The sequence below is a fragment of the Callithrix jacchus genome, chromosome 9 (genome assembly GCF_049354715.1).
Source record: "Callithrix jacchus isolate 240 chromosome 9, calJac240_pri, whole genome shotgun sequence".
NCBI classification, from domain to species: domain Eukaryota; kingdom Metazoa; phylum Chordata; class Mammalia; order Primates; family Cebidae; genus Callithrix; species Callithrix jacchus.
Genome location: NC_133510.1, coordinates 24,814,729 through 24,828,933, shown reverse-complemented (window position 1 = coordinate 24,828,933; position 14,205 = coordinate 24,814,729). Strand labels below are relative to the sequence as shown.

At 41.8% G+C, this 14,205-nt stretch overlaps 1 protein-coding gene across 50 annotated transcripts in view; it reads left to right on the top strand.

Moving 5' to 3' along the window:
- Positions 1-14,205, top strand: part of LOC100398245 (uncharacterized) — a 159,394-nt gene that overhangs the window by 87,440 nt on the left and 57,749 nt on the right. For 33 of the 50 annotated variants that reach the window (XR_013522656.1, XR_013522655.1, XM_078338805.1 and 30 more), the window contains 6 exons: positions 7,420-7,605; positions 8,711-8,914; positions 9,223-9,311; positions 9,842-9,907; positions 11,270-11,367; positions 12,298-12,391. Coding sequence is in view for 1 of the 50 variants with exons in the window: in XM_078338850.1 (XP_078194976.1) it covers positions 9,324-9,330; positions 9,842-9,907; positions 12,298-12,391 (167 nt within the window). In the remaining 49 variants the exon portion in view is untranslated. Of the gene's footprint in view, positions 1-3,325; positions 3,381-7,419; positions 7,606-8,710; positions 8,927-9,222; positions 9,331-9,841; positions 9,908-11,269; positions 11,368-12,297; positions 12,392-14,064; positions 14,124-14,205 lie in introns of all 50 variants that reach the window. The other 17 variants (XM_078338839.1, XM_078338844.1, XM_078338814.1 and 14 more) reach the window with 10 other exon arrangements.

The window sequence follows — 14,205 nt, the reverse complement described above, 5'->3', positions numbered from 1 at the left end:
TAGTTAGCTAGCTAGATAATTGGTAAGTAGTTTTCTATCACAATTTTTTCTCTACATTTGAGCATATTTTTCTAAAGTAGCATTCAACACAACAGCATTTTACAGTGTTATTAGATGTTAATGTGATTACGTTTTTCTGAAATACAGTATCCTTTACAAAAGCAGTTTTTGTTTGTCAAAGCACACGGATAGGTCCTCAAGTGAATTTGCCTGATGTTGGTGACCTTGGTACCATTTCCTCCCGTTGATTGGAACAGTCAGTAATTTCAGGTCACCGTTACCCTTGGAGGAAGAGCCCAAAGGCAACAAGTAAGGGCACTGGTGTCCAGTCCCTTCTAGAAGCATTTTCACCTTCCCTTAAGGTTTCCCTTGATGAACATGAAAGTACTGTATGTAGAATTGACCGTTCCAGCATCTTTGTGTATTAGGCCAAATTTATATGTCTTCCTTTTATGAGAGGCACCCTGGTAGGCTAGGGGAGTCACACATGAAGTCTGATCTCAGCTTCGCTGTCCAGAGATGCAACATGGTCCAATCAAATAACATTCTCTGAGCCTGTTTCTCTTTTACTTATTTTATTTATTTATTTATTTATTAGAGATGGGGTCTTGCCCTTTTGCTGTGGTGTCATCTTGGATCACTGCAACCTCCACCTCTCGGGTTCAAGTGATTCTCCTGCCTCAGCCTCCTGAGTAGTTTGGACTACAGACCACCACATCCAGCTAATTTTTGTATTTTTAGTAGCGATGGGGTTTCACCATTTTGGCAGAGAATGTCTTGATCTCTTGACCTCATGATCCACCTGCCTTAGCCTCTCAAAATGCTGTAATTACAGATGTGAGCCATTACACTTGGCCTGAACTCATTTTTTTAGCTGTAAAATAAGAATAACAATTGTACTAATCTAAAAAGACAGCTTATTGTATTGTCTTTTATTTTCTACGAAACTGTATTTAACACAGTAATTATTTTATTTGCCATGCCACATTTGTGTTTTTTTTAAATTTTTTATTGGATTTTAGGTTTTGGGGTACATGAGCAGAGCACATAAGACAGTTGCGTAGGAACACACATGGCGGTGTGCTTTTCTTTCCTTCTCCCCTTCACCCATATTTGGCATTTCTCCCCAGGCTATCCCTCTCCACCTCCCCCTCCCACTGGCCCTCACCTTTTCCCCACAATAGACCCCAGTGTTTGGTACTCCCCTTTCTGTGTCCATGTGTTCTCATTTTTCATCACCCACCTATGAGTGAGAATATGCGGTGTTTCATTTTCTGTTCTTGTGTCAGTTTGCTGAGGATGACGTTCTCCAGATTCATCCATGTCCCTACAAACGACACAAACTCATCATTTCTGATTGCTGCATAATATTCCATGGTGTATATGTGCCACATTTTTCCAATCCAGTCTATTATCAATGGGCATTTGGGTTGATTCCAGGTCTTTGCTATTGTAAACAGTGCTGCAATGAACATTCGTGTACATGTGTCCTTATAGTAGAACGATTTATAGTCTTTTGGATATATACCCAGTAATGGGATTGCTGGGTCAAATGGAATTTCTATTTCTAAGACCTTGAGGAATCGCCACACTGTCTTCCACAATGGTTGAACTAATTTACACTCCCACCAACAGTGTAAAAGTGTTCCTATTTCTCCACATCCTCTCCAGCATCTGTTGTCTCCAGATTTTTTAAAGATCGCCATTCTAACTGGCGTGAGATGGTATCTCAATGTGGTTTTGATTTGCATCTCTCTGATGACCAGTGATGATGAGCATTTTTTCATATGATTGTTGGCCTCATATATGTCTTCTTTCGTAAAGTGTCTGTTCATATCCTTTGCCCACTTTTGAATGGGCTTGTTTGTTTTTTTCCTGTAAATCCGTTTGAGTCCTTTGTAAATTCTGGATATCAGCCCTTTTCCAGATGGGTAAACTGCAAAAATTTTTTCCCATTCTGTTGGTTGCCGATCCACTCTATTGACTGTTTCTTTTGCCGTGCAGAAGCTGCGGAGTTTCATTAGGTCCCATTTGTCTATTTTGGCTTTTGTTGCCAATGCTTTTGGTGTTTTGTTCATGAAGTCCTTGCCTACTCCTATGTCCTGGATAGTTTTGCCTAGATTTCCTTCTAGGGTTTTTATGGTGCCAGGTCTTATGTTTAAGTCTTTAATCCATCTGGAGTTAATTTTAGTGTAAGGTGTCAGGAAGGGGTCCAGTTTCTGCTTTCTGCACATGGCTAGCCAGTTTTCCCAACACCATTTGTTAAACAGGGAATCCTTTCCCCCTTGCTTGTTTTTGTCATGTTTATCAAAGATTGTATGGTTGTAGATATGTTGTGTTGCCTCCGGTGCCTCTGTTCTGTTCCATTGGTCTATATCTCTGTTTTGGTACCAGTACCATGCTGTTTTGATTACTGTAGCCTTGTAGTATAGTTTGAAATCCGGTAGTGTGATGCCCCCCGCTGTGTTCTTTTTGCTTAGAATTGACTTGGCTATGCGGGCTCTCTTTTGGTTCCATATGAAGTTCATGGTGGTATTTTCCAGTTCTGTGAAGAAAGTCAATGGTAGCTTGATGGGGATAGCGTTGATTCTGTAAATTACTTTGGGCAGTATAGCCATTTTCACGATATTAATTCTTCCTAACCATGAACATGGAATGTTTCTCCATCTGTTTGTGTCCTCTATGATTTCGTTGAGCAGTGGTTTGTAGTTCTCCTTGAAGAGGTCCCTTACGTTCCTTGTGAGTTGTATTCCAAGGTATTTTATTCTTTTTGTAGCAATTGTGAATGGCAGTTCGTTCTTGATTTGGCTTTCTTTAAGTCTGTTATTGGTGTAGACGAATGCTTGTGATTTTTTCACATTGATTTTATATCCTGAGACTTTGCTGAAGTTGCTTATCAGTTTGAAGAGTTTTTGGGCTGAGGTGATGGGGTCTTCTAGGTATACTATCATGTCATCTGTAAATAGAGACAATTTGGCTTCCTCCTTTCCTATTTGAATACCCTTTATTTCTTTTTCTTGCCTGATTGCTCTGGCTAGAACTTCCAGTACTATATTGAATAGGAGTGGTGAGAGAGGGCATCCTTGTCTAGTGCCAGATTTCAAAGGGAATGCTTCCAGTTTTTGCCCATTCAGTATGATATTGGCTGTTGGTTTGTCATAAATAGCTTTTATTACTTTGAGATACGTTCCATCGATACCGAGTTTATTGAGGGTTTTTAGCATAAAGGGCTGTTGAATTTTGTCAAATGCCTTCTCTGCGTCAATTGAGATAATCATGTTGTTTTTGTTTTTGGTTCTGTTTATGTGGTGAATTACGTTGATAGACTTGCGTATGTTGAACCAGCCTTGCGTCCCTGGGATGAATCCTACTTGATCATGGTGAGTAAGTTTTTTGATTTACTGTTGCATTCGGCTTGCCAATATTTTATTGAAGATTTTTGCATCTATGTTCATCATGGATATTGGCCTGAAGTTTTCTTTTCTCGTTGGGTCTCTGCCAGGTTTTGGTATCAGGATGATGTTGGTCTCGTAAAATGATTTGGGAAGTATTCCCTCTTTTTGGATTGTTTGAAATAGTTTTAGAAGGAATGGTACCAGCTCCTCTTTGTGTGTCTGGTAGAATTCGGCTGTGAACCCATCTGGACCTGGGCTTTTTTTTGTGTGGTAGGCTCTTAATTGCTGCCTCGACTTCTGACCTTGTTATTGGTCTATTCATAGTTTAAGCTTCCTCCTGGTTTAGGCTTGGGAGGACACAGGAGTCCAGGAATTTATCAGTTTCTTCCAGGTTTACTAGTTTATGTGCATAGAGTTGTTTGTAATATTCTCTGATGATGGTTTGAATTTCTGTGGAATCTGTGGTGATTTCCCCTTTATCATTTTTTATTGCATCTATTTGGTTGTTCTCTCTTTTCTTTTTAATCAATCTGGCTAGTGGTCTGTCTATTTTGTTGACCTTTTCAAAAAACCAGCTCTTGGATTTATTGATTTTTTGAAGGGTGTTTCGTATCTCAATCTCCTTCAGTTCAGCTCTGATCTTAGTTATTTCTTGTCTTCTGCTGGGTTTTGAGTATTTTTGATCTTGCTCCTCTAGCTCTTTCAATTTTGATGAGAGGGTGCCAATTTTGGATCTCTCCATTCTCCTCATATGGGCACTTATTGCTATATACTTTTCCCTAGAGACTGCTTTAAATGTGTCCCAGAGGTTCTGGCATGTTGTGTCTTCGTTCTCATTGGTTTCGAAGAACTTCTTTATTTCTGCCTTCATTTCGTTGTTTACCCAGTCAACATTCAAGAGCCAGTTGTTCAGTTTCCATGAAGCTGTGCGGTTCTGGGTTGGTTTCTGAAATCTGAGTTCTAACTTGATTGCACGATGGTCTGAGAGGCTGTTTGTTATGATTTCAGTTGTTTTGCATTTGTTGAGCAGTGCTTTACTTCCAATTATGTGGTCACTTTTTGAGTAGGTGTGATGTGGTGCTGAGAAGAATGTATATTCTGTGGATTTGGGGTGGAGAGTTCTGTAAATGTCTATCAGGTTTGCTTGCTCCAGGTCTGAGTTCAAGCCCTGGATATCCTTGTTGATTTTCTGTCTGGTTGATCTGTCTACTATTGACAGTGGAGTGTTAAAGTCTCCCACTATTATTGTGTGGGAGTCTAAGTCTCTTTGTAAGTCATTAAGAACTTTACTTATGTATCTGGGTGCTTCTGCATTGGGTCCATATATGTTTAGGATTGTTAGCTCTTCTTGTTTTACCAGTATGTAATGGCCTTCTTTGTCTCTTTTGATCTTTGTTGCTTTAAAGTCTATTTTATCAGAGATGAGAATTGCAACTCCTGCTTTTTTTTGCTCTCCATTTGCTTGGTAAATCTTCCTCCATCCCTTGATTTTGAGCCTTTGTGTATCCTTGCATGTGAGATGGGTTTCCTGGATACAGCACACTGATGGGTTTTGGATTTGTATCCAATTTGCCAGTCTGTGTCTTTTGATTGGTGCATTTAGTCCATTTACATTTAGGGTTAATATTGTTATGTGTGAATTTGATACTGCCATTTTGATGCTAAGTGGCTGTTTTGCCTGTTGTTGTAGAATCTTCATTATGTTGATGCTCTTTAACTTTTAGTGTGATTTTGGAATAGCTGGTACTGGTTGTTTCTTTCTATGTGTAGTGCCTCTTTTAGGAGCTCTTGTAAAGCAGGCCTGGTGGTGACAAAATCTCTGAGTACTTGCTTGTTCGCAAAGGATTTTATTTTTCCTTCACTTCTGAAGCTCAGTTTGGCTGGATATGAAATTCTGGGTTGAAAGTTCTTTTCTTTAAGGATGTTGAATATTGGCCCCCACTCTCTTCTGGCTTGTAGTGTTTCTGCCGAGAGATCTGCTGTGAGTCTGATGGGCTTCCCTTTGTGGGTAACTCAACCTTTCTCTCTGTCTGCCCTTAGTATTTTCTCCTTTATTTCAACCTTGTTGAATCTGCCGATTATGTGCCTTGGGGTTGCTCTTCTTGCAGAATATCTTTGTGGTGTTCTCTGTATTTCCTGCATTTGAGTGTTGGCCTGTCTTGCTAGGTGGGGGAAGTTTTCCTGGATGATGTCCTGAAGAGTATTTTCCAGCTTGGATTCATTCTCTTCGTCCCCTTCTGGTACACCTATCAAACGTAGATTAGGTCTTTTCACATAGTCCCACATTTCTTGGAGACTTTGTTCATTCCTTTTTGCGCTTTTTTCTCTCATCTCGGTTTCTCATTTTATTTCATTGAGTTGGTCTTCGACTTCAGATATTCTTTCTTCTGCTTGGTCAATTCGGCTATTGAAACTTGTGCATGCTTCGCAAAGTTCTCGTATTGTGTTTTTCAGCTCCTTTAATTCATTCATATTCCTCTCTAAGTTATCCATTCTTGTTATCATTTCCTCATATCTTTTTTTAAGTTCCTTAGTTTCTTTGCATTGATTTAATACATGTTCTTTTAGCTCACAAAAGTTTCTCATTATCCACCTTCTGAAGTCTAATTCCGTCATTTCATCACAGTCATTCTCCATCTAGCTTTTCTCCCTTGCTGGTGAGGAGTTTTGGTTTTTTCTAGGAGGCAATGTGTTCTGGTTTCGGGTGTTTTCCTCCTTTTTTCTCTGGTTTCTTCCCATCTTTGTGGGTTTATCCGCTTGTCGTCTGCGTAGTTGCTGACTTTTCTATTGGGTCTGTGAGTGGACACCCAGATTGTTGATGATGAAGTATTTCTGTTACTTGGTTTTCCTTCTACCAGCCTAGCCCCTTCGCTGTATGACTGCTGAGGTCCACTCCAGGCCCTGCTTGTCTGGGGTGCACCTCTAGCAGCTGTGGCACAGTGAGGGATGCTATCCGTTTCTTTTTCTGCTATCTTTGTCCCAGGATAATGCCTGCCAAATGTCAGTCTTTTGGATATAGAAGGGTCAGGGAGCTGCTTGAGGAGACAGTCTGTACTTTTTTGGAGCTCAATTGCTGAGCTGAGCTCTGTTGTTCATTCAGGGCTGTTAGGCTGCTATGTTTGATTCTGCTGCAACAGAGCTCATTAAAAAAAAACCTTTTTTTCTCAAATGCTCTGTGTTGGGGGGTTCGGGCTTTATTTTTCCATGTCCGATGAGGTGTCCTGCCCAGCTAGAAGGCAGACTAGCCACTGTTTGGTTGCTGAGGCTCCGCCCTGCTGTTGTGTGATTCGCCTTGTTCCTGCAGGCTCTGCTGTGGTCTCCGCCATGCCCTGCAGTGGAGTCTCTTCGTTGTAGCGTGTTGCCTCGGCAACGGCAGGCTGCCTCAGCAGTGGGCGTGTATCTCAGTAGGGACGGGTGGCCTCGGTAGTGGTGGACGCCCCTCCCCCACAGAGCGTCTCGGACTGTCTGCTCGGGATGGTTTGAAATTGCGGTTTTGTTCGTCCCACTGGGTGTCCCAAACGATCTGTCCCTGCAATCCCCTGGGCTGGCCTACTGTCCAAGTCTCATTCAGTCTCAAGTCCAGCCCTCTCAAGTCTCAGGTTGCTGGTTCAACAGGGCACCCGGACAAGCGTGCCCTGTGGGGATTGCTGGGTAGGGCCGGTTGCCGCCGCCCCGGCTGCCGGCTTCGCCAGGCAGACCTACTGCCTGGCATCTCGTGTCTTTTTTATACTTGGGAGTTTCCCCGTTCTGTGGGCAACAAAGATCAGTCTGCAAATGCAGCTCCGACTCACCATTTGCGGATTCAACGAGAGCTCCAATCCTGGGTTGTTCTCACAGCGCCATCTTGAGTCCTTGCCACATTTGTTTTTGTTTTGTCTTTGTTTTTCTTTTAGATGGAGTCTGTTTTGTTTTGTTTTTGTTTTCTTGAGATGGAGTCTCGCTGTTGTAGCCCAGGCTGGAGTGCGGTGGCATGATCTTGGCTCACCTTGTATCATACTTACAGAGAGACCCTTTTTTTCTCCAGGGCTTGGGAAACAGCCAGGTTCCATGAGTTAAATGCAGATATGAACCTTATCGAGCTGGGATTAAAGTACACACCCTCCTCTTCTGAAAAGTAGCTAAGGATTCCAACTTGGTGTGGTGGAGAGTGTGGCAGAGCCAGACCAGACAAGGACTGATCACCTGGAAAAGCATGTTGTCAAAGGCCTTGGTGAGTGCTGAGTGCCATAGCTCACACCTGTAATCCCAGCACTTTGGGAAGCTGAGACAGGTGGATTGCTTGAGGCCAGGAGGTTGAGTAGAGCCTGGGCAACATGGCAAAACCTGTCTCTACTAAAAACACAAAAATTAGCCAGGTATGGTGGCACTTGCCTTTAATCCCAGCTACTCAGGAGGCTGAGACAGGAGAATGGCTTGATCCAGGCAGGCAGAGTTTGCAGTGAGCCAAGATCATGTCACTGCACTCTAGCTTGGGCAACAGAGTGAGACTCCATTTCCAAAAAAAAAAAAAAACCCATAAAGAAGAAAGGTCTACTTATGGGGATTGGGTGGGGGACTGCTGACCGAACTGGAAACTTTCTTCAGGTGGGGTTGTTTGTTGTGAGATGGAGTCTGGCTCTCTCACCCATGCTGGAGTGCAGTGGCACAATCTTGGCTCACTACAACCTCCACCTCCCCCTCTTCAGGTTCAAACAGTTCCCATGTCTTAGCCTTCTAAGTAGCTGAGATTACAGGCATGTGCCATGCTGCCACACCAGCTAGTTTTTTTTTTTGCAGAGATAGGTTTTCACCATTTTGACCAGGCCAGTCTCAAACTTCTGGCCTCACGTGATCTGCCCACTTTGACCTCCCAAAATGCTGGGATTACAGGCATGAACCACTGCATCCAGCCCCTTCAGGTGGGTTTTGAGGCTTCACTACGATACTAGTTTCCTGGTTTTGCTGCAACAAATTACCACACACTTAGGGCTTAAAACAACATAGACGTAGGTGGGCATGGTAGCTCACACCTGTAATCAAACACTTTGGGAGGCTGAGGCAGGTGGATCACCTGAGGTTGGGAGTTCGAGACCAGCCTGACTAACATGGAGAAACTTCACCTCTACTAAAAATACAAAAATAGCTGGGTGTGGTAGTGCAGGCCTGTAATCCCAGCTACTCAGGAGGCTGAGGCAGGAGAATTGCTTCAACCTGGAAGGTGGAGGTTGCAGTGAGCCAAGATCGTGCCATCACACTCCAGCCTGGGTAAAAAGAGGGGAACTCTGTCTTAAAAAAAAAAAAAAAAAAAAAAGCAACACAGATGTATTCCCTTACAGTTCTGAAGGCCAGAATTCTAAAGTCAGTCCCACTGACTCAAGGTGGGAGCAGGGCAGGTACCTTCCCAGGCTCTGTAGAAGAATGAGTTTCTGGCCCTGGAGGCTTCCTGCACTCCTCAGCTTGTGCTGCCCTTCTTGAATGACTGGAGGTACCTGCTTCCATCACTACACTTCCCATCACTCTCCATCACCTGCTCTGCTCTGGTAAGGATCTGGGTGAGTCCATCAACCCCACTGTGACAAGCCAGAATAATCTTCCTGGCCAAAAGTCTTTAACTTCATTATATCTGCAAAGCCCCTTTTACCATATGAGGTCATGTTCACCGGTTCCTGGGATTAGGTTATGAGCATCTTGGGGGGTCACTATCAGCCTATTACAGGTATGCTGCAAAACTATTACACCTTCCTGGTATTTCAGTGATTGGGAGGAAAAGGGTTGGGATTTTTGCTTTGGGGTTCCTCTTAAGGTTTTTTTTCTCTTTTTTGACACGGAGTCTTGCTCTTTTGCACAGGCTGGCTGCAGTCTTCGTTCCCTGCAACATTTGTCTCCTGGGTTCAAGTGATTCTTCTACCTCAACCTCCTGAGTACCTGGGACTACAGGTGCCTGCCACCATGTCTGGTTAAGTTTTGTATTTTTGGATGAGATGGGCACATGGAGGGGGCAGTGGAAGGTGGGGGAGGGGACGGAAGTTTCTGCTATGTTGCCCTCAGCTCAAAGCGATCCACTTACCTCTGCTCCCTAAGTGCTAGGATTACAGGCCTACATCACCTCACTGGCTGCTGTAAAGTCTTATTTCCACACAAGTGAGACATGTTTTAGGAAGTTTGCTAAAAGACCCCTGGAGACATTGTCGTTGTGGCCTCCTTGTTATTTAATTTGATGGATATTTTCTGCCCTCCTCCTTTTCAGAAATTAAAAGGATAAAAAGATGTATTAAACTTTAAAACTTTTCTTACAGTCTCCAATTAAACTAATTATAAGAACCACCCAAAAAGGGAAAAATTTTTTCAAAAGCAGTAAAATGATATGGACTGTTGAGATGTGAAATATAGGAAATAAGTCATTATATGTTAATGTTGCTCTGACATAGGGACATATTATTGACAATCAATCTTTGCTCAATTTTCAGAGAAATGCAATGATCGTATCACTGACCTATGTAAACACATTGAAGAACTATCTGAAAGAAAATATGGTATGTCTAAACTGGAAAAGTCCTGTAATACTTTGTTCATGAGTGTTTACACAATGGAGTCACTGTTCATCCTGTAGTGTCTGTCTAAATATTAGAAACTTTCTTTCTTTCCAGATTACTGTAAAGCTAAGGAAAAATTGTATTTCTTAAATTATCAGTTAGCATTTCTTTTAAACTTTCAGCATGAATATTGGTGATTCATTTACATATTTATTGCAAAGCCCTGGATGTTAGGGATTTAATTAATTTTTAAAAACTAATTATTTCTCTTTATCTGCTTTGTTAAATTCGGTATTTGGTTGGGCATGGTGGCTCATGCCTGTAATCCCAGCACTTTGGGAGGCCAGGCGGGCAGATCATGAGGTCAGCTTGGCCAAGTCTTTTATTCTGTCTGAGGCTTAGTATGCTCTTTAGTGGTCGTGAGAACTGAAGATCTATCTCGAAGATTTGATAGCATGCTGCACTGCTTCACATAATACCGGGTATATAAATACATAATAAATGCATCTTGCTTATGTTTTAATTTACTTATTTATTTTTTGAGGCAGAATCTTGCTCTGTTGCACTGACTGAAGTGCAGTGGCCTGAGATCTTGGCTCACTGCAACCTCTGCCTCATGGTTTCAAGCAATTCTTCTGCCTCAACCTCCCAAGTAGCGGGGATCATAGGCATGCTCAGTTAACCTGTGTATTTTTAGTACAGACAGGGTTTCACCATGTTGGCCAGACTGGTCTTGAACTCCTGACCTCAAGTGATCTACCCGGCTTGGCCTCGCAAAGTGCTGGAAATTCAGATGTGAGCCACTACACCTGGCCTATGATTTTATGATATTGTTAATTTAGTACTATTCTGAGTAAAAATCATTTGCTATTAAAGTTTTATGAATTCACTGTTTTATACATTGATAATTTTTATAAATATCAGTGCTTTTATAAGGTGAAACTGGTTATGTTGTGGGGCTTTTGTTGTGATGGTGGTTTATTAGATTATTTTGTTTAAAGACAATGTTCAGCTGTTGTGAAATTATAAAAAGTGAAATTATAGAAACTATCTTCACACTTTATAATTTTAAAGCATTATTAATGGTAATTGCCTTAGGGAAAGATACTTTTTTGTAATATGAAAGTATGATATTCAAGTTTAGTGTACAGCAAAGGATATTAAATCTAAGCACTAATGTGCACTTGAAATAGTACAAATATCAGTGTTTAGCAGATAGACCTTAACACATACTGATAGCAAATAAATGGAGCTGTTTTGATGGGAGACTGTTGGTTATGTTTGATTTTAATATTCCCCATGCTCTTGACTTTTCTTTTTTTTTGTTTTTTCATTGAAACGGAGTCTTGCTCTTTCACTCAGGCTGGAGTGCAGTGGTGTGATCTCAGCTGACTGAAACCTCCACTTCTCAGGTTGAATTTATCCTCTTGCCTCAGCCTCCCTAGTAGCTAGGACTACAGGTGAGTGCCACCATGCCCAGCTAATTTTTGTATTTTTGATAGAGATGGGGTTTCACCATGTTGGCCAGGCTAGTCTCAAACTCCTGACCTCAGATGATCCACCCACCTTGGCCTCCCACAGTGCTGGGGTTACAGGTGCGAGCCACTCCCACCTGGCTAACACTTGACTTTTTTCTTTTTTGAGATGGAGTTTTGCTCTTGTTGCCCAGGCTGTAGGGCAATAGCTCAATCTCGACTCACTGCAACCTCTGCTTCCCGGGTTCAAGCTATTCTTCTGCCTCAGCCTCCAGAGTAGCTGGGATTACAGGCATATGCCACAGTTAATTTTATATTTTATTAGAGATGGGGTTTTTTCATGTTGGTCAGGCTAGTCTGGAATGGTCTACCTCAGGTGATTTGCCTGCCTCAGCTTCCCAAAATGTGGGGATTACAGGCATGAGCCACCATGCCCAGCCCAGCTCTTGACTTTTTATAGCTGTTATGTTAGTTGAGTCTTGAGTAAATAAATGCTAGCTTAAAAGTTGCAGTTCGGGGAATCTTCTGTTTCTGTTATTAAAAAAATTATTTTTGTAAGTCCAATAAGGTTACACTAATGTTTATGTTTTGAAAATATTACCTCTTCCATTTAGGACTATATGTATTAAATAATATTAGCTGGTATGTTTTTTCTCACTTTATAATGTGGTTCAGATTTCTTTAGACAGTTTGGCTGTATCTACATTGCCTTAAAGTAATGGGATCTACCAATCTTTTCTTTTCTTTTTGAGCTGGAGTTTTGCTCTTGTCACCCATGCTAGAGTGCAATGGTGATCTTAGCTCACTGCAACCTCTGCCTCCTGGGTTTAGGTGATTCTCCTATCTCAGCTTCCCAAGTAGCTAAGATGACAAGCACTCACCACCATAACTGGCTACGTTGTGTATTTTTCATAGAGATTCGGTTTTGCCATGTTGGCCAGCCTGGTCTCCAATTCCTGACCTCAGGTGATTCACCTGCCTTGGCCTCCCAAGTGCTAGGATTACAGAGGTAAGTCACCCTGCCTGGCTATAATGGGATATTTCACTGCAAACTTTGATGAACAGAATATTAGCATTTTTGGTGTTATTTTTATTTTTCTCACACTATTTTTCTTTGGACTGAATTACAATAACAGAAGTAAAGATCAAATTATAAAAGTTCAAGAGCAATGCCTGGCTCAGTGGCTCATGCCTGTAATCCCAGCACTTTGGGAGTCCAAGGCGGGTGGATCACAAGGTCAGGAGATCAAGACCATCCTGGCCATCATGATGAAATTTTGTCACTACTAAAAGTATAAAAGTTAGCTGAGCATGGTGGTGGGCACATGTAGTCCCAGCTACTCAGGAGGCTTAGGCAGGAGAATCACTTGAACCCAGGACATGGAGGTTGCAGAGAGCTGAGATTGCACCACTTCACTGCAGCCTGGCGACAGAGCGAGACTCCATCTGAAAAATGAAAAGTTAAAGAGCAATACAGGCTGTGTTTAAATGATCTCCCTTTTTCTTTTTGTCCTTACAGCTCAAACAATAAAAGCCACTGGTCTGTTGATGATCCTGTACCCTTTTCTCCAGTCTCATGTTGAAGACCTTTATGTAGAAGGACTTCCCAAAGGAATGTTTTTTCCTTTGTGAGACAGAGTTTTCACTCTTGTCGCCTCGGCTGGAGTGTAGTGGCAGGATCTCTGCTCACTTAAATCTCTGCCTCTTGGGTTCAAGCAGTTCTCCTGCCTCAGTCTTCATATGGGCCATTTGAAGGTGTATCACAAATCCTGACCTTATGATACACCTTCCTTGGCCTTCCAAAGTGCTGGGATTATAGGCATGAGCCACTGTGCCCAGCCTATTTTATGTATTTTTTTATCTTCCCCTTTTCAATTTATCTGGGTCCAGCTTTAAGTCAGTGATGGCAATGTTAGGTTTTGAAACATGAACACTGCCCACACATGACTGGCTGCAACTTACATTTTCTTTTACAATGTTGTGTTACTTTTGCTGAAGAAAATAGTATCCATGTCTTGCTTTTAGGCCTGAGATTTTTAAAGCATATGTGGGAATATGTGTTTGTTTTTATAGATATGTAGAGGAAAATAGCCTTGAATGCAATGCAATATTAAAGGATCCCATTTGAGATTTTTGTAGTATGCTTCAAAGAGCTGTGTGTTGCAAGTTACCACTTTACTTATGAGGACACATCCTCCATGAAGCAACTTATGAAGCAATTTGCAATTATTTTTTTTTGTTACTCTGTAGAAACCTCAACTGAAGATTTAGTTGTGCTCAAGCATTCAGATCGTCTTAATTTTTTTCTGAGAGGGAGTCTTGCTCTGTCACCCAGGCTGCAGTGCAGTGATGTGATCTCAGCTCACTGCAACCTCCCCTTCTTGGGTGCAAGCAATTCTCCAGCTCAGTCTCCTGAGTAGCTACGATTCCAGGTGCCTGCCACCATGCCCAGCTAAATTTTGTATTTTTAGTAGAGATGGGGTTTTACCATGTTGGCCTGGTTGGTCTCAAACTTTTGACCTTGTGATCTGTCTGCCTCAGCTTTCCAAAGTGTTGGGATTACAGGCCCAGCCTGTATTTTCTTTTCAAAACCACCCCTGGTTATTAAATATTAAATATGTACTAATGGATATTACTTTGCTAAATATTGCCTAGTGAATATTAAATATTCTCACCTTTTAGACATGAATTTATGAATTCAATAACTGAAGATTTACAGCTTGATAAACCAGCTTCAGGAGGTACTTCTTCAGTCTTAAGTCAGATGAGATATTATGTGCAATAATTATTGAATGATTAACATTGATTTCTTTAATGGTGCCT